Genomic DNA, 26,134 nt, shown 5'->3' with positions numbered 1-26,134 from the left:
TAGTCCACGGGGTCACAAAGAGTCGGACATGACTGAGTGACTAACACACACACACACACACACACACACACACAGAAGTCAAGTACTTCCAAAGAGGGAAAAAAATTCTGAAGTTTCTGTCATTACTACATATAAAACAGTATATACGTTATATAATAAAATCCTCAAACCTAGCTCTATGTATCTATCACTTTTAAATGGCCACCCAATGAGGAGGTCAAATGTATATATTTCAACCAAGATAAGCAATATATTCAAATAAACAGATAACAAATATCATAAAAGATAAAAATTCCCACGCATAAAACAAAATTTTCATTGTTGTTTATGTAATTATTTAAAGTTGCTATAACATATCAGTACTTTTAAAAACTATCATAGGTAGTATTTATCTAAAGAAAATAGTACTATAGACAGTAGAATACCTTTTTCTTCTTCAAGCACCTGGCATTTAGACTTCATGTCTTCTATTTGTTTAGACAATATAGTAATATTTTCCTCAAGAGACTGCTTAAGGCTTAAAACTTCATGATTCTTCTCTTTCAGATTTTCTTCTAACTGGGCAATATCTAGCTTGTATTTTTCCACTTGATCTGATGCACAACTGCATTAAAACAAATTATGTTGAAGAGCACATCTATTTAAGCAGAGGAAACATTAAATGAAAAGAGATGAAAATGATGTATTCATCGCACTTCAATAAAACAAAGTCCAAAAACTACTCTTCATATTACCTTATTTCTTCAATGTATTCTAAGAGCTTCTCTGCTTCAGATTTTTCATCAACCTTTTCCTTCTCTATTGAAACACTAAAAAAAAAAATGCATACATTAACATACACAATAATCATACTTACTCTGTACCAGAGTAAGCATCTCTGGTACAGGGTAAGCCTCATTCTGGTGCAGAGTAAGCTTACTCTACAGAGATGCTTACTCTGTGCCAGATACTGTTCTCTCAGGCAGGCTGAGAGACAGGCTGACTCTAGGTTCTAAACTCCTAACCATTAATTTGTGTGACCGCTCACGTTGACAATTTATGCAAGTAGGAGGCTCAAGTTTATTGTTTTTTTTTTTTTAAGTGAGAAAGCTTTCCAAATATATTCTGACAAAAGGATTATGATGATGAGAGTCTGTATACAGTTATAGATCTGTAACACTCTGAGTGTATTAGAAACCACCTTTCCCGTAGCTTTCTTAGAATCCCCACCCACCACACATACAAAATAGAATTTTGTGTGCTTCAAAGCCTTTCTTCCAAGCTGCCTTTTATTCAGTTACTTGTTGAGAAAGGGGCAAGGGACTTTAGTAGATATCTTACGAAAGGATACATACGAATGGTCAATAAGCACATAAAAAAGATGTCTGACATTAACAGCAACAAATTGAAAACATAGATGATATACTATTTTACATCCACTAGAAAGGCTGAAATCAGACAGGCTGAAAAGTATCAGTGCATATATGACTGTCAAGTCGATTCAGTCGTGTCTGACTCTTTGCAACCCTATGGACTATAGCCCACCAGGCTCCTCTGTCCATGGGATTCTCCAGACAAGAATACTGGAGTGGGTTGCCGTGCCTGCCTCCAGGACAAATATTGGTGAGGATATGGAATGAATGGAACCATCATGCATTGTGAAGTGGGAGTGTAAAATTGTATAAACACTTAGAGCTTTTAAAAAAACATTACATGGGACTTCCCTGGTGATCCAGTCGCTAAGACTCCATGCTCCTAATAAAGAAGGCCCAGGTTCAATCCCTGGCCCAGGTTAGATCCCACAGGTCACAACTAAAGATCCCGCATGCTCCAACTAAGACATGGCAAATAAATAAATAAATAACAAAACAAACAACATAGAAAACATTATACGTACACACTATGACCTTGAAGTTCCACTCCTAGATATTTACTCAGAGAAACAAAAACCTATGTCTACAAAAAGGTAAATATAGTAGTCTTATTGACAAGAGTCAAAAATTGGAAACCCAAGTCCTGATCAATAGGAGAGTAATGAACAAATGGAGGTATATACGTATAGTGGAATACTACTCAGAAATGAAAGAAACATATAATACACACAATATGGATGAATCTTGACTCTGCACTTTCAACACAAAACGCATGGGTTTGAGACCTGGTCAAGGAACTAAGAGCCTGCAAGATGTGCAGCATGTCCAGGGAAAAAAAAAAGCCACATATACACATATGTGCATGCATGTGATGATAAATGTCCCCAAAAAGGTCAAATTAACTTACAATGATGGAAGTCAGAAAGTGGTTGCAGGCGTGGGGGGTAACTGTGGGGAGGAACAGGGAGCAGGAAGGAGCACGAGGGGACTTTCTGAGGGAATGACAGTGTTCTCTACCTTGTTTGGGTGGTGGTTACATAGGAGTACACAATTGTCAAGTCACTAAAATGAATACTTACGATCTGTGCATGATATTGTATGCAAATTACAGTTGAGTAATTAAAAGAAGTCTAGGATTGTAAATTAATCATAGCTTCCTGTATCAATGCTTCTCAGTTTCAGTCTCATTACAACCTCCATAAGATTATGTGCCTTTCCACAGCACTGATACAGAAGATGTACAAACACAATACATTCATATTTCTTTTCAGCATAAAATGTTGGGGAACGATTAGGGTTCAGCTGTTACTTAGGAAGAGAAATAGGGCAAGTAGAGGCAGGCAGTGAGATGAGTATGGAGTAATAACCAGCCAAGAAAGCCAAATACAAAACTGGTTACACAACGTAACCTCTTTTCTTTTAGTCACTCACAGTTTCCCCTCAAGTTGTACTATTTTCTCCTGAGACTCCACGAGGTTCTTCTGGGTGAGCTGCAGCTTTACCTCCATGCCTTCTTGTTTAGCCATCATGCTCTACACAACAGAAATATCTGTTTTAGGAAATGAGAACTTGTTCAGATCTCCCCAGTTCCAGAAAACTCACCTAAGGTATCACTCACCCGCATCTTGGTTTCTCTTTTGTTTCTCAGTTTCATCAACTCAAGGCTTAGAATTCTCAAATTCTTCTGGTTATTATCTTCAGAAAACTGAGTAGAGCAAACACATAAAAAATTGAGAAATATTTTCTACTAAAGTTGTGTAAAAATCACGTAAGTATTGAGTATTCTATCTATTATAGGCACTACTATTTGCTTACAACATACTTTGGTAGAGAAAAGTATCCTTAACCCACACCGGGATTACTGGCTTTATACTACTTCTATTCTTGTCCCTCCTTTTCCTTCATGTGATTTTCTGGTCTACTTTTGAAATCAGCTTCAGTGATTACTTATCTGTATATGCTGGAAAGTCTACTGTGTGGCTCTAAAACAAGATTTTTGCAGAGTCTTGTCTGTAAAAATTGGTTAATTCAAGTGTGTTTGCTTAACAAACTGCATTTGCATTGTTTCATCTACTTTGAAATATGCAGATTACAGGGTCCATCACAGGCCTAATAAATGATAATCTCCCTAAGTGAGGCTCAGGAATCTGCTGTCTTGCCCATGCTTAATTCTTATGCATCCTTACTCCCTTTGTAAGCAAAGAGCCCAGCATGTTACAGGCCTTGAATAATAGATTATTAAGCTGAACGGTGATTTACAGCTTCCTTCCACGTCTATAAAAAGGAGGATGACCATGTTAAGTCCTTTAAGATCTATTAGTTTATTGATAAACAGAATTTATCTACTGAGCATATTTAGTCCACACATTTATTCATTTTCTACTGTATTCCCAAAGAGATTTAAGACAGAGGCCTGCTATCATGCTATTATTTATTGCAGAGAAAGATCTTTAAAGATACTTCTAGATGTAAATTCTAAAATGTTATTAGTGGTCTTACTAATTGGGAATGACTTTGAAGGAGGGTGAGAAAATGTCAGATGTTAAAACAAAAAGTAAACGATTGTTTATGTCCTCTTATGTGCCAGGCACCATAATAAACAAGATACAATAATAATTCCTATTGGGAGTGGCTTAATATTTAATGTACATTTATTGACGTTAAATGACTAAACTAGGCCTAAAATTCCCAAACAGTTCTATGAGAAAAAAAAAATAATTGTTTTTTATTCAATTGTAAAGATTATGAGGTTCAAATACCTTCGATTTTAGGAGCTCATTAGTCCTGGTTAATTCAATAAGCTGTTTTTCCAGTGAAGCATTACTTGCAGAGAGAGATGTTTTTTCCCTGACGGCAGCGTTTAGCTTTGCTTCCATCTTCTCCACCTCAGCTTCCAGATCCTGGATCCGCCTGTCCTGAGCTCCACGCTCCTGCACAAGAATGCGGATCTGGACAGGAACAAGGAGAGGAAATGAATAACTCCCATATTACTGCCAATACAGTTACTAGATGCTGTCCTGTGCTGTTCTTAGTCCCTCAGCTGTGTACAACTCTTTGTGACCCCATGGACAGTAGCCCGCCAGGCTCCTCTGTCCATGGGGATTCTCCAAGCAAGAATACTACAGGGAGTTTCCATGCTCTCCTCCAGTACTAGGTGCTAATGATAATCAAAACATTAAAGTTCTAGAAAAAGCTCTGATTGTGATATGATGTTCTTCAATAGTCTTAGCTGTTTAAGCAATCATATTTTCTTTATGACACATCTTGAAAATCTATAAGCATTTTAAGAACAGAGAATTCAAACTGCCATAAACTTCTAGGTGTAATTATACTGTTTATTTACTTTTAAGGCATTGCTACCTATAAAAGTTCTTCTTTTCTCTAGTTCTAATTATAGGAATTCAAATTACAGCTTAAAATGCTAAACACCTTTATTTCTGGGAAAACAGAACAGGGCTTCTGGGTAGGGTATGGTAGGCATTAGCAAGCCATCATACCTGATGCAACTAATGGGTAAAAACAAAAATGAAAATAAAAAACACATATTTGTCAACAGGAAATGTGGAAGCCAGAAGATAATGAAATGTTTAAAATGTATGGGAAAATCTGCCAATATAAAATTCTATTCCCAATGAAAATAGCCTTTAAATATGAAGGTAATATACAGACATTTTTCAGAGAAAAAACAAAAAAGAGCCGAGAATATCTGTCAACAGTAGAACTGCACAACAAGAAATATTAAAGGAAATTCTTCAGGCTGAAGGAAATGATCTAAGGACTGACAGACTGACAATAAAGGTAATAGAAAAGGTTTACCATGTAAACATTAGATAAATGAAAGCTGGCATGGCTATGTTAATATTATACAAAGCAGACTTAAGGCAAACATTATTACTAGTAACAAAGAAATTTTATGGTCAAAAGGTTATTTTAAGAGAAGATATAATCTTAAATTTTTCATGCACAACAGCAATATTGTAACAAATATACAAAGTCAAAACTGACAGAATTAAAAAGAGAGTAATCCACAGAGCTGTAAGTCTAAAAATACCTTTCTCAGAACTAATAAACACACAAAAATATCAGTACAAATAATAGATTTGAAGAAAACTATTAAATGACTTGAACTAATTGATGTATATAGACCACTATAACCAACAAGTGCATTTACATTCTAGTGCATATAAAACATTTACTGCAATACACTTTATGGCTTCCCTGATAGCTCAGTTGGGAAAGAATCAGCCTGCAATTGCAGGAGACCCCAGTTTTGATTCCTGGGTCAGGAAGCTCCCATGGAGAAGGGATAGGCTACCCACTCCAGTATTCCTGGGCTTCCCCTGTGGCTCAGCTAGTAAAGAATCTGCCCGCAATGTGGGAGACCTGGGTTTGACCCCTGGGTTGGGAAAATCCCCTGGAGAAAGGAAAAGCTTCCCACTCCAGTATTCTTGCCTAGAGAATTCCATGGACTGTAAAGTCCATGGGGTCGCAAAGAGTCACTTTCACTTCACTTCAAAATAGACTTTATGCTTGGTATAAAAGTATCAGGAAAGCACAGCTATATTAAGTCACATAAAAAGCATTCTCTACTCTTACTGGCTTTGTATTCAAACTTATCTCAGTATTCTAAGCCAATAATACTTAACTAAAAATATATCAAGCACCACTTACATTATGATTGTGAACTAGATGCTAGGAACTGAACAAGATTTAAGATTCCCAACTGTAAGAGTCTTTATTCTTACATTATTGGTTTACAATCAATGTCCATAGCATAGTACTATAAAGCAGAAAAAAGAACATTTAAGACTACCTACATCACACTTTTTTCAGTTAAAGAAGTATAAAGAAGGGTTTGTAAACTCAAATGCCTACATGACCAAGTAGACAATATAAAAGAGCCAGGTGAGGACTGACAGCAGATGCGACATCTAAAGAAGGCAACCCAGGTAGATGCAACCTATTATTACTTTTAGAATGGATAAGCAACAATGTCCTATTGTATAGCACAGGGAACTATATGATTTCCTGGGATAAACCACAATGGAAAAGAATATTAAAAAAAAGTTAAAAAAAAAAAAGAACGTTTTTGTGTAAAATGTGTAGAACTAAGTCACTTTGCTGTACTGCAGAGATTTGTACAACATTAAGTCAATTATATGTCAATTAAAAAATATAATTAAAAAAAAAAAAAGAAGGCAACCTTGCACAAGCCTAGTAGATTCCCCTGGAGGGGAACGCAGAAATTGTCCTGTGAGATCTTTTTATTCTTCAACAGTAGTCAGAAATCTGAGTTTGTTTTCCATGAAATTTTACTTTTAAATTAAATACTGATATTTAATTCAAATTACCCAAACAACAAATACTTGGGGGGGTTAAATAATATACAGCAGTATTTGTAAAAAATTTTTATTATAAAAGATTAAGTAACTGATACAAATGACTAGTTCTAACTCTGGAACTGCCACTCCCTTATCAGCTATCTCCAGAGACACTTAGTTATTAAATCTCTAAGTATTTACCCCTACATCACAGGCATGTGTCCTCAATAAAATGATAGCTAATGTTATTAAAATAGATACAATAAAGGATCAGAGAAACAAGGGCAGAGATTTTCAAAGTTATCTTGACATATTTCTGGCCTAAGCCAACATTTAACTGTAATCAATGGAAAATTTTAATATGTCTACCAGAAAGAGTTGGTCAGTAATGGAAATGTAGAAAAAAGACTGCCAGAAAAGCAAAGCTGGCAGTGACCTGCCTGGCCCTGCTTACAGAAGTAAACAGGTTTTTTATAAATAGCTAGTGTGAGGCTGCTGTACAGCAGAGAGTTCAGCTCAGGGCTCTGTGATGACCTAGAGAGGTGGGATGGGAGGGAACCTCAGGAGGGAGGGGACATGTGTATACACATAGCTGATTCACTCTGTTGTACGGAGGAAATTAACACAACGTTGTAAAGCAATTTTACTCATCAATATACATATACACACATATATGTATACATTGAAAAAAAAAGTAAGCAGGTTTTTTAGGTTAGTTTTGCTCAAAAAGATTTATTCTACGGTGGAAATGCACTGTTCAGTGTGGTAGCCACTCTCCACAAATGCCTACTGAGCAGGTGAAGTGCGACTAGTGGAACTGAATTCTTCATCTTATTTAAATAGTCACGTGTGCGCAGTTGGTCATTTTATCCTTGAGAAAGGATATACTTTAGTGCAGAGATGCATTAAGTTAGCACAACTCCATTGCAATTCAACTAACCTGCTAGGATTTCATGCTTACCAAGCAATTCTCTAGGTAGTTACTGTTTTAACACAGAGATTAGCATGTAGGAATAGTGTATGCTATGAGGAAAGGTAAACATTTGATCCACATACAAACTAAAATACTGAGCTTTACTTATCAGTTTTTCATGACATAGATGATCTTATATCCCTCCCTTAGTATGCTAACTGTATACTACATTGACAATCAAGGTCTACAATATGGTATCCAAGCCAACGATTGGTTACCCTGTGGGTACCAGTCTGGATGGTACATATATTTCATTATCTGACTCCTCAAACAGCAACAGAACCCTTTTTCAGTAACTTAAATGTATTGCTCACCTCTTTTTCCAACATCTTCAAATCTTTATCATTCTTCTGAGATTCCTTCTATTTAAAAATCAAAGAACAGTGACAATCAGCTTTAAGTGCCACAAATATCATACCCAATTTTGATTTTTAGTAATCAGGAAAGATTAAGGGTTCTAAAAGATTAATTTCTATTTTAAACATTTCATTAAGTCTAGTAAATATTTTGTAGGTGATTTATCTAGCCAATGAAGGAAAAGTTTCTTCAAATCTTAAAATATTTCAGGTTTGAATGTTTTTAGCCCAATAAATTAGACTTTTGCTAACAAGTTCAGTGAAAATAACAGGTCTTCTTTTCTAATGTTAAATAATACATTTTAAGTATTTAATTATACTGTCTCAGAAGAAAAAAAAGACTTAAAAAGAGATATCAACTTAAACCTAGATCCACAAAACAAAAAATAAAACAAATGCAAAGACATGAAGAAAAACTGAAATAGTACAAACTGATTCTAATCTACTCATTGCCTTTATTCTTAGTAAGATGTGTTTTTTATATATCTTTTTATATTCACCGGTCTTTGTGAGATAATGGCCAAAAACAGAATATCTATCTTTTCCATCTACAGATGGAAGAAAAGTCATAAACATCTTGAACAAAATGTATTTTATATATTTCTAACATGGCGGTTGGCCTGTCACATGTTTAATTTCCCACCTGATGGCATTTTCTAGGAAGGTCAAGAAAACGAAATAGGCCTTCCTTGAAGGCCTATTATGTAGGAGTTTTACACAAACTTGTATGTAATTTCGTTTTGGTTTGGGAATTCTGTAATTAATTTAAAATTTCAGAACTGTTTATCCAAGAAATTCAAGTCAAGAAATTTACATCAATTTCCAAAAAAGGATGCTTATATCAGTGCTGTCCATAAAGATATAATGTAAGCCATGCACATATTTTCAAATTTTCTGATAGCCATATTTAAAAGTAAAAGTTTTAATAACACATTTCACTTTATCCAAAATATCAAAAGTATATTTCAACATGTCAGTATAAAATTATTAGCAAGATATTTTATATTTTTGGTACTAAGTCTTCAAAATTTGCTGTATATTTTATACTTATATTGTTGTTTAGGGCCTAATAGTGTCCTTAAATAGTCTTTGCAATTCCATGAACTGTAGCCTGCTAGGCTTCTCTGTCCATGGGATTTCCCAGGAAAGAATACTGGAGTGGGTTGCATTTCCTTCTCCAAGGGATATTACCGATCCAGGAATCGAACCTGTGTCTCCTGCATTGGCAGGTGGATTCTTTACCACTGAGCTACTAGGAAAGCCCATTTTATACTTCTAGTACATCTCAATTCAAGTGCTAAATTTTCAATAGAAATATCTAGCTATATTTATTTATTTTAAAAATATTTACTTTATTTGGCTGTGCCAAGTCTTAGTTGCGGCACGCAGGGTGTTTAGTGGTGGCTAATTTTATTATTATTTAATTTTAATTAATTGTGTAGTTAGAAACTGAAACTTGATTCTGTTGATATTTCTAAATCTAACTATATTTAGACTTCACAAAACATAGGGATGAAAAAGTAGATTCACATATCCAAGTTATTCCAAAAACACGTAAGAAGTACAACTGAACTGAATATCAGTTTTTAATAATACATTAATTAAAATTCAGTTCAGTCAGTTCAGTTCAGTTGCTGAGTCGTGTCTGACTCTTTGAGACCCCATGAATTGCAGCACGCCAGGCCTCTCTGTCCATCACCAACTCCTGGAGTTCACTCAAACTCACGTCCAGCGAGTCGGTGATGCCATCCAGCCATCTCATCCTCTGTCATCTTCTTCTCCTCCTGACCCCAATCCCTCCGAGCATCAGAGTCTTTTCCAATGAGTCAACTCTTCGCATGAGGTGGCCAAAGTACTGGAGTTTCAGCTTTAGCATCAGTCCTTCCAAAGAACACCCAGGACTGATCTCCTTTAGAATGGACTGGCTGGATCTCCTTGCAGTCCAAGGGACTCTCAAGAGTTTTCTCCAACACCACAGTTCAAAAGCATCAATTCTTCGGCGCTCAGCTCTCTTCACAGTCCAACTCTCACATCCATACATGACTACTGGAAAAACCATAACCTTCACTAGATGGACCTTTGTTGGCAATGTAATGTCTCTGCTTTTGAATATGCTATCTAGGTTGGTCATCCTTCCAAGGAGTAAGCGTCTTTTAATTTCATGGCTGCAGTCACCATCTGCAGTGATTTTGGAGCCCCCCAAAATAAAGTCTGACACTGTTTCCACTGTTTCTCCATCTATTTCCAACGAAGTGATGGGACCAGATGCCATAATCTTAGTTTTCTGAATGTTGAGCTTCAAGCCAACTTTTTCACTCTCCTCTTTCACTTTCATCAAGAGACTCTTTAGTTCCTCTTGAGTTTCTGCCATAAGGGTGGTGTTATCTGCATATCTGAGATTGATTGATTACTGATATTTCTCTCGGCAATCTTGATTCCAGATTGTGCTTCTTACAGCCCAGCGTTTCTCATGAGGTACTCTGCATAGAAGTTAAATAAGCAGGGTGACAATATACAGCCTTGACATACTCCTTTTCCTATTTGGAACCACTGTGTTGTTCCATGTCCAGTTCTAACTGTTTCTTCCTGACCTGCATATAGATTTCTCAAGAGGCAGGTTAGGTGGTCTGGTATTCCCATCTCTTGAAGAATTTTCCACAGTTTATTGTGATCCACACAGTCAAAGGCTTTGGCATAGTCAATAAAGCAGAAATAGATGTTTTTCTGGAACTCTCTTGCTTTTTCGATGAGCCAGTGGATGTTGGCAATTTGATCTCTGGTTCCTCTGTCTTTTCTAAAACCAGCCTGAACACATTCTAGGAATCAGCTAACTAAAATGGACTGGAATGGGTGAATTTAACTCAGATGACCATTATATCTACTACTGCGGGCAGGAATCCCTTAGAAGAAATGGAGTAGCCATCATGGTCAACAAAAGAGTCCAAAATGAAGTACTTGGATGCAATCTCAAAAAACGACAGAATGATCTCTGTTTGTTTCCAAGGCAAACCATTCAATATCACAGTAATCCAAGTCTATGCCCCAACCAGTAACGCTGAAGAAGCTGAACGGTTCTATGAAGACCTACAAGACCTTCTAGAACTAACACCCAAAAAAGATGTCCTTTTCATTATACGGGACTGGAATGCAAAAGTAGGAAGTCAAGAAACACCTGGGGTAACAGGCAAATTTGGCCTTGGAATACGGAATGAAGCAGGGCAAAGGCTAATAGAGTTTTGCCAAGAGAATGCACTGGTCATAGCAAACACCCTCTTCCAACAACACAAGAGAAGACTCTACACATGGATATCACCAGATGGTCAACACAGAAATCAGATTGATTATATTCTTTGCAGCCAAAGATGGAGAAGCTGTATACAGTCAGCAAAAACAAGACTGGGAGCTGACTGTGGCTCAGATCATGAACTCCTTATTGCCAAATTCAGACTTAATTAAAATCAAATAACGCTAAAAATCTAACTTTTCATTTTCAAGTGCTGAGTAGCTACATGTAGTTTACCACTTTCATACTGGACAACCACATTTTTGTTTTTGTTTTTTTTATAGAATAAGAGATTTAGGTAATTGTCAAGTGAATAAACAAGAATAAGCTTAATGTATAGCTTTGGTTTTCTAACCAAAGAGCTTGGGAACTCTTTCCCAACTCTGAATCTTTTTCACATTAAAATACCAAGTTGTACAACTCCTTAAGAAAGTACAACTTGCTTTATGAACTAACGGAAACAGTAACAGTACACTCCTGCACAAGTCCTAACATAAAGATATTAAGGATTTAATCTCCTCCCACTCCGTGGCAGTTTCTGAGTGGCAAATCCCTTGTGGACATTAGAATGGTTTTTCTTTTCCTTCATCAATATTTACCCTCCCCTTACTTTGTAAAGTCAAATGATGATAACTCAAAAAATCAAAGCATTACATAATTTTTAAGGGCTCACTAGGTATTATAAAGCTTATCCATCTATAGAAATGACTAAGAAGTGGAGACCACTTTGTAATTCTGAACTAAGGGTACATTTAAACACAATATATTTAGTAATGACATAGGTTGATAAGTAAAACTTACTAGAGTTCCAATGATAATGTTTTACTCATTTATAGATTTATTGATTACCTTAATTTATAAACTGAACTTACTCTAGTCAAATATAATAACTTTCAGAAATGTTTTTATGATACAGTTGATGAACCAGCTAGAATATAAGGGCACCTCACCTTTAATCCTGAAGTCTTGACTTTTCTTGCTGAAACAGGCAAGGTAGTTTCTTTGTCAATGTTAAGATTTTGTTGTGATTCTGCTATAAAATGAATTGTACAGATCATGTTTCGTGCTCACATGTTTGAAGTACAGACAAAATACCAATTCCCAAATTCCTTATAGAAACTATTAGTGAAGCAATATAAAATTATTCTTTTCTTGATTGTACATTTTCAAGTAATTAGTTGCACAAATGACATATTTCTTTACACATTTTAACACTTTCTTGATTTTCCTAATATTCCCTCTAATATTTTCCGAGAGGATTAATGTAATTACCAAAAGGAAAACTACATGTCTATGTGAGTGTCTTACTTAATTTTTCTGGTTATATGACAGTGTAATGATAAAAGTGTTATTCAGAAGTCGACCCTTTTGTATATCTATCAATTAAGAAAATTTAAATATAGTTGTAGCTTCATATTTTTAGAAATGTTATAGCATCTTTAAATTTAAATAATGTTATCCTTAACTTCAAAATTTACATGATCATATAACTATTATTCTATTTTGGGATCCATTACCTTTTTCCTTTTTAAATCTTTGTGACTTCTGAAAGGATACTGGTCCTTTCAATACTTCTGAAGTTTTAACATCATAAGCACCTGGGGATGGTGCACATCCTAGAAGAAAAATAAAACATTAAAATCTCATCTAATGTGACTTACATGTTAACATGTTTTACAAAAATCATATAATATCATTTATATGTGGAATCTAAAAATTAATACAAATGAATCCATATGCAAAGCAGAAACAGATTCACAAACACAAAAACAAATTTACAGTTACAAAAGTGTAGGAGGTAGAGGGATAAATTATAAGTATGGGATTAATACATACAAACCACTAGACATAAAACAGATAAACAACAAGGATTTACTGTACAGCACAGGGAATTATATTCACTATCTTATAATAACCTATAATAGAAAATAAGCCAGAAAAAATATAATTGAGTCACTTTTCTGTACACGTAAAACTAACACAATATCATAAATCAACTATACTTCAATTAAAAAAAGTAATAGTAAAGTGAGTAGCATAAATGTAAAAATACCATTAATAAATTTCTTTTCTAATTAAAAAAATGACATAAAGTAACTTATTCACAAAACAAAAACAGATTTCGAAAACAAACATGTACCAAAGGGGAAATGTGGAGAGGAGGGATAAATTAGAAGCTTGGGATTAACATACACATACTACTATATATAAAACAGATCTCCAACAAAGACCTATTATATAGCACAGGAAACTCTACTCAATATTCTGTAATAATCTATATAGGAAAAGAATCTGAAAACCTACGAATATATGTATAATTGAATCACTATGCTGCACACCTGAAACTAACACAACATTGTAAATCAATTATACTCTAATACATTTTTTTTAAATGCTTCATTTTCAAATGTAAAATTAGCACATTTGATATTATAAAGTAGGCCTCTCTGTGAAGAACAGTATCATTATCTTCCCAGTGATATTTATTTCAGTTAGGTCAAAGGAACACAAACAATTCAGCAAAACAACAAAGACAGTCTTGGGATGGACATGTCCAGTCTTGAGATGAACATGTCAGAACAAGCAACACAGCTGTTAGTAAGAACTGAATTAAGAAATAAAATATTTGGAATCAAATCTATTCAAAGAGAGTCACTGAGATTTTAGAAATTATGCTACTAAAAATGTCTAGCCCTGAAGATTTAGCTTGGAATAAAAATTTAGTGATGATCCATCTGTGTCTAATATCAGTACATTAGGAAATCTATAAAGCCATGTTATGCAAAGTACAAACTACACTAGACTGTATTTCTATGTTCCAGCAATTTATGCTCTATAACCTCATGTAACTAGAGTCTCAAATCAAAGGTATTTCCATGTACTTATGCAAAGATGACTTGAGATCTGGCTCTTAATTACTTTAGATCTCAGTCTGGATGTCACCTCTTCCATTTTCTCCAAATGCCCACATCAAGCTAGAATCTCCATTCCATAGCAGTTTGCGTGTACTATTCCTATTGCAGAACTTCCTGCAGTTTTGTAATGGCCTATACTAATGTACTTATCCATCTCCCACCTTAGACAAAACTGCTTGAAGTCAGGGACAGTCTCAATCACGTCCCTACCCTCAGTATTTACCTCAAGGTAGAGTTTGGTAGTGTGGCAGAGAAAACAGAAAGTCATGGGGGATGTAGGATTGGGAACAGAGGTTTGTATAGTAATCAGTTAGATTAGGGTTCAAATCCAGATTTGTCTGCCAATCTGGTATGATAATTTTATACCTATAAACTGCCTTTACCAATCTTTTTTCTTTTACGCCTGAATGGGACATTCAAAAGAAATTCACAAGTCCACACCAAAAGCAATAGTAAATCTGGTATGATAATAGTATGGGCCAGGTACTTTGTAGCCACAGGGAGAAGATGATGAATAAGAACATTATACTCTCTCCTTTTCCAATCTAACGTTAAGACCCTTGGAAAGTTATTTCTATTTGAGACTGTTCTTCATTCATGAAACAAGGCTAAAAAAATAGTATCTACCTCATACTTTGGTGTTTGGATTACTGGAGTAACATAAAAATCATTGCAGTGCCTAATACACACACTAAGCATCAAATAAATGGTCACTTATTATTAATAAAGCTGTGAGCCTAAAGTTTTATGTAATTGTCAAAACCAGTTCAATATATTATAAAGCAAACAAATCTCCTAAAAGGACACAATGACATAACTCAGAGTAGTTCTTTGAATGTTTGACAAATTATATGGTCCTTAAGTCTTTAGTTAAAAAATAAGCTGTGTTGATCCAATTCTTCACTGGCCTTCCTTTGTGAGCAGGGTGATGCTCATTTCCGTTTGTATGTTATTTGACAGAAATTAAGATGTAACAAGAGACTTAAAAAGTGTACTTTATAATGGATAAATCATGAGTTATGATGTTAAGTTCTGTTACTTGCAGGCTGCTCAGTAGTTACAACCCCCCTTAGTTTCCTCATCTGTAAAATGAGAACAATTGTACGCGCCTCCCCTGGCTGTTGGAAAGAATAAACCAGACCCAATAGGGAAGATCTTAGCACAGTCCCTGAATACAGTTAGCATCCACTGGGCTCAGGAACACAGGATGGATTCATGCAGGCCTGGTTTCAGGCCCCTGTTCTGCCAGTTCGGTTGTGTAACAGTGAGCAAATATAAGTTTCCGTTCTTTTATGGATAAAATAATGAATATTACGGATTTGGGGGAATTGCTCCCTTTACTTCATCTATAGTGTTTTCAGTAAGTGCTACTGCCATAATTTTATACGTATAAACTGCCTTTACCAATCTTTCTTCTTTTACGCCTGAATGGGACATTCAAAAGAAATTCACAAGTCCACACCAAAAGCAATAGTAAAATATACGTATGTGTATATACGCACACATATATACAAGTGAGGACTCCGGACTTGATCAACAGCTACCAATGCTTCCTAATTCCTATTCCCTTCCCTTGGTTTTAGCTTCTCCACAGCACTAATTGTATATTGGCTGCATTCTCCAACTGAATTAAACTCCATGGAGCAGAGACTTTGCTTCGCTCACTGTTATATCCTTAACCTCAATCGTGCCTGGCAAGTAGTAAAAGCTTGGCATGTGTTTCAGGAAAATGGATCAATTTAACGAGCCCCATCCCAGCCGTAAAAATCGCCTATTTGCCTCTGATGAAGGGAACCCAAGCAGGACAAGGGGCGTGAGAGCATATCCTGTTCCCCAGCACCTTTTCCCGTACGCACCAGAAGGGTCATTGAATCGTTTCAGGGGCGCCTTAGGGAAGGACATGCTGACGACCAGCTCCGCAAAACCGAAGGTCTCTACCGGTCTGCGGCTACTATCCTGCGGGTTGTTTAGGCCTGTTGGCTTCAAATTCAAATCGCCCCGCTTAACTCCCGCCCACCGACGTCAGCCAATCGGAACGCCAAAGACCAAAGAGCTTGCATCCTCGGCTCTCGCTTCGTTCAATTACGTGACCTGTTTAGGCCACCATCCAATAGGAGGCTACTACTGTCTCCTCTCGCTCACTGGCCCAATCAGTACTGGCGTTACTCAATTGTAACTACGCAGCAGCCGCGTTTGCGCAAGCGCAGTTCACACCAGCGAGGTTTCCGTCGCTTTTGACGTCATATTGGTGGCAGTGTAATGAATTCTAACTTCTCTGGGTCCACCCCTCTTCCATCGTTCTTTAGATGCGAACTTTTCCGGATTTCAGTTCCTTAAACCTGGGTCCTGCCGGCCTCCTCAATGGCCAACTGAAAGGGAAACGCGCACTCAAGCGGAGACCGCAGGTTACATTTCTGCGCATGTGCAGTGACCCGAGTGACAGCCTTGGTGTGGCTCAAGGCGGGGATTCCGGGGGTGAACTCCGCTTGCTCGGTGCCACCGCTTCCGGGAGGCGACTGGAGTATGTCAGCCCCGTTTGAGGAGCGCAGTGGGGTGGTTCCGTGCGGAACGCCGTGGGGCCAGTGGTACCAGACCTTGGAGGAGGTGTTCATTGAAGTTCAGGTGCCGCCAGGCACTCGCGCCCAGGATATCCAGTGCGGCCTGCAGAGCCGACATGTGGCGCTGGCCGTGGGTGGCCGCGAGATCCTCAAGGTAGCGGCTAGGTTGGGGCTTGTGCTCAGTTTCTTCCCGGCCTCCCCAAATTCCCGAGTCCTCAAGTTCATGGTTTCCGTGGAAAGATTGCTGAAAGGCCGTTCGGCCTCTCTGGCTGGCCGAAGGGTGAATAAGATTGCCCTGATTTTGGCCTGGTCGGAGCCCCTGACCTCAGGGCCGTTCGTTGTTTGAGGTTGGCATGAAACTAGCCAGTTTACCTTGCTTTGTTTGTAAGCCAAATGAAACTCCTCTGCGGGTCTTCACTGAGAACTGCCTAACTAGATCGTTGAAGGAAAACAAATATTTTTGACATCTGTACCTCCAGGCACTGATCTTGGTGCTGGGAGGACCGCGGTGAACGAGCCAGGTACTGTTCCCTTACGCAGGGAGGCATAATTAAATCAATAAATATATAGGAGGTTATAGGAAATGAAAAACGAAAATAAAGATGTTGGGTTGAGGACTTGGAAGTGATGTCCGTTGATTTATTTTCTCATCTAAAATTGGAAAAAATCTGTAAGTTTGTGGAGTGTTTAAGCCGGTGGTCAAGAACTTGTCAAGAAAGTAATGGATAGCCCTTTTATTCTTAGCAGTACCCTTTGGGTCTGGGACCCATTTCTTCCTTGTTAAAACGTGTAGTTTAATTCAATTAACTTGAAGTTAGATTTCTTCTTCAGCTTAGAAGCCCAAGATATTTGATGGCAGTGTTGTGTAATGGTGAAGGGAGACTGCTTGAGAGTATACCTGGCTTGGCCATTTTCCCAGTTGTAACCTTGGGCAAGAGATTTCATTGTCTAAGCCTTCATCCCCAAAGTGGGGTAATTATAGTACCTTTCTCATAGGATTATTTTAAAAGTAGCATGGTATCTATGAATGAAGAGCTTGGAGTAGGTAATAACTAATATGTAATAAGCTTGCACTACATGTTCCTATTATTATCTTAATATGAAAGTGTTTTGAGTGTCTCAGAAAAGGAAGATTTATACGAAAGACACTGATTTATGTCAGCTTGGCTCTTGATGACCTTTCTGGATAGTTGTGCTATTTATAATTTACTGAATGGTGATTTCAAATTACATTTCAAATTTACTTTAGTAATTGCAGTAACCTAGGGAATTTGGCGGAGAAGGCAATGGCACCCCACTCCAGTACTCTTGCCTGGAAAATCCCAAGGACGGAGGAGCCTGGTGGGCTGCAGTCCATGGGGTCGCGAAGAGTCAGACACGACTGAGCGACATCACTTTCATGCATTGAAGGAGGAAATGGCAACCCACTCCAGAATCTTGCCTGGAGAATCCCAGGGACGGGGGAGCCTGGTGGGCTGCCGTCCATGGGGTCGCACAGAGTCGGACACGACTGAAGCGACTTAGCAGCAGCAGCTAGCAGGGAATTTGTCAATAACTCAGTCTCTAGGATTTTAGCTACATTTATACAAGTAGTATTCACATACTCCCCCACCCCTTGAATTGACATATGAAAAGACTGTTTTCTTTTTTTAATGTGACATGTAATTTCATTTCCTAAAGCTAAAATTTGGTAAGTAGCAACAAATCAAATTGGATTTGAGCAGGTGCAGTCTCTTTTAAACTTATGTTTTACTTAGTTCTTTCTTAAAACAAGAGTTTCTCAAAAATCAGTCACAACTCATCTGACATCATAGGTATATACGGATGTGTGTGCTTTCATTTTTTTTTTTTTTCTTTTAGTGCTAAACGGCCTTACAAAGAGATTGAACCAGTTTTTTTTTAAAGTTTATATTAAGATATCATTTTTCCTTAATATCTGTAGGAGAGTTCTTTTTGTAGTTTATTGGTAAAGTTAACACACTTCAGATGTTGACATCACATTTGACCAATCAGTAGTATTTCTTCATCTTCTAAAAATTAAGGAGCCCTGATCTTTTTGTAGAGTGCTCTGTGTTCTTTACTGTAGTATATACTCCATCGTGTAAACTAGGTTCTCTTTTACTCGCTAGGCAGGAACTTAGGGTTGGCCACCTATCGATGTGTTGAAATAGTAGAAAATTTGTTCTCCCTACTCTAAACAAATTAAGTAGTTATATGTAGATTAGATAGGAAATAAGGGAAGTCTTAAATCGGGAAAACTTGATGAAAATTAATGGAATTTCTTTTAGTACCTCATATGTTTATTTTTCAGGGCAAACTCTTTGACTCTACAATAGCTGATGAGGGAACATGGACTCTGGGTAAGGGTAATCTATTACATTTCTTAGAATCTTTTTAAAAGTTAATTTTGTCTTGGAAATTAGTATATTTCCCCCTGCTGTAGATTTGCAACTTTGTAAGCTATAGTAAAAGGAATGTATTGAAAACAATTGTATGTCAACATTTCCTAATTATGTTTCTGAAAATATAAATTAATGATGAACTTTGATTTCTTTGTGATTTTTGTTTGTTTGTTTAGAGGATAGAAAAATGGTCCGTATTGTTCTTACAAAGACGAAGAGAGATGCAGCAAATTGTTGGACTTCTCTTCTAGAATCTGATTATGCAGCTGACCCTTGGGTGCAAGACCAAATGCAGAGAAAACTTACATTAGAGAGATTCCAGAAAGAAGTAAGTCAGATCAACTGAAGAATATGTGTAGTTAAACATCTTAAACTCATAGAATAATTATTACTTGAAATCAAAACTCAAACGTCATTTTAAAAAATTGCTAGCATTCTTCAGATAAATGTTTTCAGTTTAATGGTTAGAAAACTGACTGGCCTTTCTATATAGGGATTTAACCTCACCACCCCACCTCTGCTGCCCCAGAGGAATTTATCTGTACCACTGTGATATCTAAGTTTAAATTTATTTAGTTTGCATCAGTAGTTCATGAATAAACTGATAAAAATTCTCTCAGTACATACGTCATGTAAAAAAGTGAAAGGCCCTTTAGTATCTCCCATTCTGTATCTGTCTCATTCTCATCTCAATACATTGAATTTATTGTTTTTTTTTTTTTAATATAAGTGGAGGATCACACAGTATGTATCATCATGTAGCTTTTTCATTTAATAATATGTCTTAGGTCTCTTTCCCTACTAATACATGTGGATAAAATTCATTCCTTTTAATTGCTTTAGAGCGTTTCCTAGTTTGAGTGTATTGTTTTTACTTAGCTCTTCCTCTTTGATGAGATTTAGATTTCTCTGTGTGTATTTCAAACAAAGTTTGTGCTTTCATCTCTGAAAATACTCAAATTTTCCTTTAAGATAGCTATCTAGGAGAATTATTGGATCAAAGCACTGTTAAAGTTTTGATAGATAATTTCTGTATAAATGATGATGATTCCCAAATGTATGTCTCTAGCCTAGACTTTTTATGGAATGTCGGAACTGCATATCCAGCTGTTTACTTAACATCTTGGCTGTTTAACAGACATATCCAGCTCAACATATCCAAGTGAACTTCCTAATTTCCCTCACACATTTGTTGTACCTCTGGCCTTCTTATGTCATCTGATAGAAACTGGTTGTTCTGATGGAACAACATTGGGGAATCATCCTCCACTCTTCTCTTTGTCTCACGCCCTGCTTGTCAGGAGCCTTACTGTCACGGCCTTCTAGGTATGTTTAGAATTTGACTGCACGTCACCACCATTCTACCACTGCTCTCACCTGGATCACCTCTAAAGTCTTGCTTAGGTTAGTCTAATGACCTTCCCACTACCCGGTTTTCTTTTTGGCTTGAACTGGGTCTTGATTGCTGCACACCAGCTTTCTTTAGTTTCAGAAAGCAGGGGCTCTTCTCTAGTTGCAGTGTACTGGCTTCTCATTGTGGTGGCTTCTCTTACTGCAGAGCACAGGCTCTGGATGCACGGGTTTCAGTTGTTGCAGCACAGGAGCTCCTTAGTTGGGACTTGCAGGCCCTAGAGTGTGTAGGCTTCAGTAGTTGCGGTCCATGGGCTCAGTAGTTGCAGCTTCTTGGCTCTAGAACACGGGCTCAACTGCTCCTTGGCATGTGGAATCTTGCCGGACCGGGGATTGAACTTGTGAACCCTGCATTGGGCAGGCAGATTTTTATCCACTGTGCCACCAGGAAAGTGTTTCTTAATGACCTTTTAATTGTTCTCTTTACTTCTACCCTTGCCAAGCTGCAGTCTTGTGAAACTAGCAGCTAGAGCAGTCCTTTTAAAATGTAAATCAGACAATATTACTTCTCAGAACTCTTTCACTCGAGTAAAAGACAAAGTCTTCTACAAGGCCCAGACTCATCTGGTCCTCCCTGACGCCTCTGATCTCCTGTCCTGCTGCTGCCCCTCTCATGCATTCTGCTCTAGCCATGCTGGCATTTTTGCCTTTTATGAAACATGCCTGACCATTCCTTCTCTGTCCTTTTGACTGCAATGCTCTTCTCCCAAAGTTTACCTGATTTCTTCACCGTTTTCCAGCAATTTCTCAATGAAGCATATTTTGATGATCCTATTTAAATACTCTAATTTCCTTATTTTCCATACTTTACCCTACGTCTTTTTTCTTTTTTCTTTTCTATAACACTTACTGACTTTTAATACACTGCATCATGGGGCTGACAAACTATAGCCAGCAGTCAAATCCAGCCCACTGCCTGCTTTTGAAGGAAATGTTTTACCGGAACACAGCTATGCTCATTTGTTTGTGTATTGTCTTTTATATAGCAGCAGCAGAATTAAGTCTCGGCCATGACCGAGACTATGTGGCCTTCAATGCCTAAAGTATTGATATTTACTACTTGATTCTTTACAAAAAAGTGTGCTGGCCCATGCACCAGGTAGCTTAGGGTTTATTATTTGTCCTCTTGTTAGAATATACACCAGAACAGGGATCTTTGTCTATTTTGTTCGCTCTTAAATTCTGCATGCCTTTCATGGTGTCTTCTAAACAGTAGCAACTTAATATATGTTTGTTGAATAAATGAAATGCCTCTTAAATGACTGAAGCCAGAGGTAGTACTTCCTCTATAAGACTGTTATGAGAATTGAATATTTTAGTGTATATATATATATATATATATACCTCTTAGAACCCTGCCTGGCCTATAATAAGCTCTCAAAAAAATGCTAATTATTAAAATCTGTTTATATACTGATGGTAAAGAATATGTTTGCCCATACACTTGTGAACATTATAATATGCATACTAATCTTCTAAATATTTGTAAATATGAAAATTGAAAAAAATCTCATAGTTTTAGGTTCCATTTTGGCGATTACAGTAAAATTGGATATCTTTTCATGTTTATTGGCCATGTATTAATATATTTCCTTTTTTGTCAGTTGCCAGTTTATATCTTTTTATCATTTTCTTTTTGGCTTATTTATATTTTTCCTTTTAATTTTATCTGAATTTTTTTTTTCCCCATGTCTTTTAGAATCCTGGTTTTGACTTCAGTGGAGCAGAAATCTCAGGAAACTACACTAAAGGTGGACCAGATTTCTCGAATCTTGAGAAATAACTGTGACCTTCTTGCTGCATTTTGTGGATCCTAGCAGATGTTGCCAACTTAATCAGAGGAACAGATTATGTGGTGGAATAAAAATGTGGATACCTAGTTAACAGATTGCAAAATACATTTAAATATGGTTCTAAAAATTGCATTCAAATATGATTTACATAGGAAACATCTTAAATACTGTGGAAACTATTCTATTGATACATGGTAACTTTTATTTTGGACTTGTTTTTGCTCAGCATGATGTTTTATATGCTGCACTTTACTAATTTCATATTTAGCCTGTATTTTTAATACAAAAAGTTCTAGGGTCTAGATCATGTAAAATGACAGGGTGCCTTCAGGGAATATTAAGTTTTTCTTTCAATAACTGTGATGCAGGAATAATGTTCAATAAATTTTTCTAAATAGGAATTGTGTACCCCTTTGTCTAAGTGTACCAGTTCACACAAGGAAATTGTATTACTGAAGAAAATTTTCAGAAAGGAAAAAATAATTCATGAATATATTCTAAGTTAATTTTAAGAGTTACTGAAAATTTCTGAATTAGTATATTATTCTTTGAGAGATGCCTTTATGTCAAGAAATTGAAAAGTAGCTAAAAACGTATCAATAAGAATAGACTAATGCAAAAGGAAGCACTGAAGCAAATTTGGTTATTGGTAAATCCTTTGTTAGGGACAAGAAGCACATTCAATGAGTATAACTCAGTGATATCTTTTTGATGTTCATTGATCCAGGCATATAGGTAAGAATTGTCTTGAAATTTTCTTTCATCCTTTTTATGTCCTTTCTAATTTTAAATATTTTGAATAATCTGGAATGTATAGAGAAGTTACAAGTAAAGCACACAGAATTGTCTTCTTCCTGATTCTTCAGGTTTGTGTGTAAGTTGATAACATGATGCCCCATCACCTCTGAGTACTTTAGTGTGTATTTCCTTCAAAGGACATCTCCTACATAGCTTCAAATACAACCATTAAAATCAGGAAATTAGCACTGACACATTATGACCACCTAATTCTGGACGTTTATTCCATTCAAGTTTGCTTATTGTCCCAGTAATGTTCTTTATAGCAAAAGGATCCAGTCAGAATCATGCCTTGCCTTTTGTTTTATTTTTGTGGTTGTGCTGCACCACTTGTGGGATCTTAGTTCCCTGACTAGGAAGTGAACCCAGGCTCCCAGCAGTGAAAGTAATGAATTCTAACCACTGGTCTGCCATGGAATTCCCCATTTCTCACTTTTTGATATCAGGGGTCTATAGTATGCTTCAGACTGGAAAAAGTCTTCATATTAACCTTGACTTTTATAACCATGACAAGTTAGAAGATCACAGGCTAGTTTTGTACAACATCTATTATGGTGTGTTTTGTCTGATATTTCTACACGATGAGAATCAGGTTATGAATCTTTGACCGTTGCAGAAGAGACGTGATACTGTGTTCTTACTGCATCCTGTCACAAGTTACTGGTTACAGTTCACCCTTTTTCTGATAGTGTTTACTGTTGGCCTGCCATATTGGTGGTTTTCAAACTCTCAGATTCAATCAACCAAGGATAGAAAATAGTAAAAAAAAAAAAACAAGTGCAGAAGCTTCCAAATAGCAAAACTTGAATTTGCCTTGCAACAAGAAACTAGTTACATAGCATTTATGTTGTGTTTATAACTATTTACATAGTATTTACATTGTATTTTACTAGGTATTATAACTCTAGAGGTGATTTACAGTATCAGGGAGGATGTGGGTAGATTATATGTAGGTTATATGCAAACATGATGTCATATTATTGAACATCTGTGGATTTTGATGTTTGAGGGGATTGCTGGCTCCAATACCCTGCAGAAGCTGAGGGACAACTATACTTAGATCATTGATGAAGTGGTGTCTGCCCATCTTCTCCACTACGAAGCCATTCTTTCATGCTTATGACTATATTTTGTGTGATGTAGTTTCAAAGTACTACCTTGTTTCTCATCAAGCTTTAAATATATGTCTTATATAATACACACTCATTATTTCCACTTTATTCATTGAGTAAAAATCTATTATTCCCATTACTTTTATCCTCAAAATTTTTCTAGATTTGGCCAGTGGAAATTTCTTGTAGATGGCTTTTATGTCCTTTTGGCATGTTCCCATTATTATTTGAGCAATTTCTTATTCTCTGGCATAAGATATTCCAGGCTTCTTATGCTTTCCCTACCCTTGGCCAAGAATCAGCCGTTTTTCCAGAGTCCTGGTTTTCTGTGAAGAATGGTGTTTAGAAACCAGGATCTGTTAGCAGTTGCTGTTTGTGTGTGTATTATGCATATGTTTACATCTATACATTTATGTCTACATATATGTTGAAAACCATGAGTTCACACTTAAACATTGATTTCTGACCCCATGGGGTTCATTTTGCTCTCTCCAATTATACAAAACTTTCAACGTGAGATACCTGATTCTTGTTATCCTTAATATATTTGGTTCCCCATTCTAGGTCATCTTCCCATGTGAATGCCTTTCTCAATCTGCTCAGCCTCCAACACCCTGTGCTAAGCAGAGGTACCTGTTTCACTTGCTTGGTTTCTGATGCCCCACTTGTCCACTGCAGCCCAGGCACACCCTTTGGCAAGATACCTGTGTTGTTCATTTTGCCCAATAACTTAAAGGATGAATGGGGAAGAGATTTTTTTTTTTTGACATTAAAACTTTTTTTAATATATTTTGAATAAACATAAGTAAAATTAGTTTGTAGTTTTGTGAATTTTAACTTACATAGATATATGTGTGAAAGTGAAGTCGCTCAGTTGTGTTCGACTTTTCGCAACCCCATGGACTGTAGCCTACCAGGCTCCTCCATCCATGGGATTTTCCAGGCAAGAGTACTGGAGTGGTCTGCTATTTCCTTCTCCAGGAGATCTTCCTAACCCAGGGATTGAACCCAGGTCTCCCGCATTGTAGGCAGACGCTTTACCGTCTGAGCCACCAGGGAAGTCTAGATATATGTGTGAACACCTCCAAAATCAGGAAACTAAACAGTTCTATCACCACAAAATCTCCTTCATGTTCTCTTTATAGTCACACCCTACTCCTAGCCTCAAACCCTGGAGTCCACTGATTTTAGTCTCTGCCTCTATATTTTGTTTTTTTCAAGAATTTCATTGAAATAGAATCATATGTAATCCTTTTTAAAAGATAGCTTTGAGAGAGAATTCACATCCCATATACTTTATTCATATAAAGTATATAATTTCTCAGTGGTTTTTAGTATAGTCATATATTCAACTATCACCATAGTCAACTTTAATTTTCATCACCTCAAAAAAACCAAACCCATACTTTTTTCTTATATTTTGGCTGTGCTGAGTCTTCATTGCGGTGCTTAGTTGCCTGTGGCATGTGAGATCTTAGTTCCCTGCCTGGGATTGAACCCAGGCCCCCCTGCACTGGACGGCAGACTCTTAACCACTGGATCACCAGGGAAATCCCTAAAACCTGTATTTTCTTAACTAACCCTCCACACATATACCCAACCCCCTCAATCATTCACTACTTACTTTTCACCTCAGATTTCTCTGTTACGGATATTTCATATACATGGAGTCATAATGTGGCCTTTTGTTTCTGGTTTCTTTAACTTACATAAGGTTTTAGAAGTTCATCCATGTTCTAGAATGTCAGCGCTTCATTCTGTCTGGCTGGATGATATTCCATTGTATGATTACCACATTATTTACCCATTTGTCAGTTGATGGACATCTGGGAGGTTTCCACTGTTTGGCTACTATGAATAT

General features: G+C 36.8%; 2 protein-coding genes across 6 annotated transcripts in view; one reads left to right on the top strand and one right to left on the bottom strand.

Moving 5' to 3' along the window:
- The window catches only part of HMMR (hyaluronan mediated motility receptor), a 33,388-nt gene extending 17,099 nt beyond the window's left edge, over positions 1-16,289 (bottom strand). The window contains exons 1-9 of one of the 4 annotated variants that reach the window (XM_055562031.1): positions 16,057-16,289; positions 12,803-12,901; positions 12,236-12,315; positions 7,961-8,005; positions 4,112-4,300; positions 2,971-3,057; positions 2,784-2,884; positions 735-809; positions 426-604 (exon numbers count right to left, since the gene is read on the bottom strand). In XM_055562031.1, the coding sequence (XP_055418006.1) occupies positions 426-604; positions 735-809; positions 2,784-2,884; positions 2,971-3,057; positions 4,112-4,300; positions 7,961-8,005; positions 12,236-12,315; positions 12,803-12,901; positions 16,057-16,102 (901 nt within the window). In that variant the 5' untranslated portion in view covers positions 16,103-16,289. Of the gene's footprint in view, positions 1-425; positions 605-734; positions 810-2,783; positions 2,885-2,970; positions 3,058-4,111; positions 4,301-7,960; positions 8,009-12,235; positions 12,319-12,802; positions 12,902-16,056 lie in introns of all 4 variants that reach the window. The other 3 variants (XM_055562026.1, XM_055562020.1, XM_055562010.1) reach the window with 3 other exon arrangements.
- A 173-nt stretch (positions 16,290-16,462) lies between these two features.
- NUDCD2 (NudC domain containing 2) lies at positions 16,463-22,764 on the top strand. Of its 2 annotated transcripts, none has more exons than XM_055562061.1 (4): positions 16,463-16,912; positions 19,070-19,118; positions 19,337-19,488; positions 22,270-22,764. In XM_055562061.1, the coding sequence occupies exons 1-4, from the start codon at positions 16,724-16,726 to the stop codon at positions 22,351-22,353; spliced, it is 474 nt and encodes a 157-aa protein (XP_055418036.1). In that variant the 5' UTR covers positions 16,463-16,723; the 3' UTR covers positions 22,354-22,764. The 2 variants fall into 2 exon arrangements, with proteins under 2 accessions (XP_055418036.1, XP_055418042.1); XM_055562067.1 differs by having other exon boundaries at positions 16,472-16,605.
- Positions 22,765-26,134: the final 3,370 nt, after the last annotated feature.

This window comes from Bubalus kerabau, chromosome 1 (genome assembly GCF_029407905.1).
Source record: "Bubalus kerabau isolate K-KA32 ecotype Philippines breed swamp buffalo chromosome 1, PCC_UOA_SB_1v2, whole genome shotgun sequence".
In the NCBI taxonomy this organism is placed as follows: Eukaryota; Metazoa; Chordata; class Mammalia; order Artiodactyla; family Bovidae; genus Bubalus; species Bubalus kerabau.
This window is presented reverse-complemented; position numbering and strand designations above follow the sequence as displayed.

What these genes read in the sequence shown, in the direction of transcription:
- NUDCD2 (XM_055562061.1), top strand. Translation starts at nt 16,724, where the DNA reads ATGTCAGCCCCGTTTGAGGAGCGCAGTGGGGTGGTTCCGTGCGGAACG. An exon ending in GTGGCCGCGAGATCCTCAAG is followed by an intron (nt 16,913 to 19,069) that starts GTAGCGGCTAGG and finishes TTTATTTTTCAG; the next exon opens with GGCAAACTCTTTGACTCTAC. An exon ending in TGAGGGAACATGGACTCTGG is followed by an intron (nt 19,119 to 19,336) that starts GTAAGGGTAATC and finishes TTGTTTGTTTAG; the next exon opens with AGGATAGAAAAATGGTCCGT.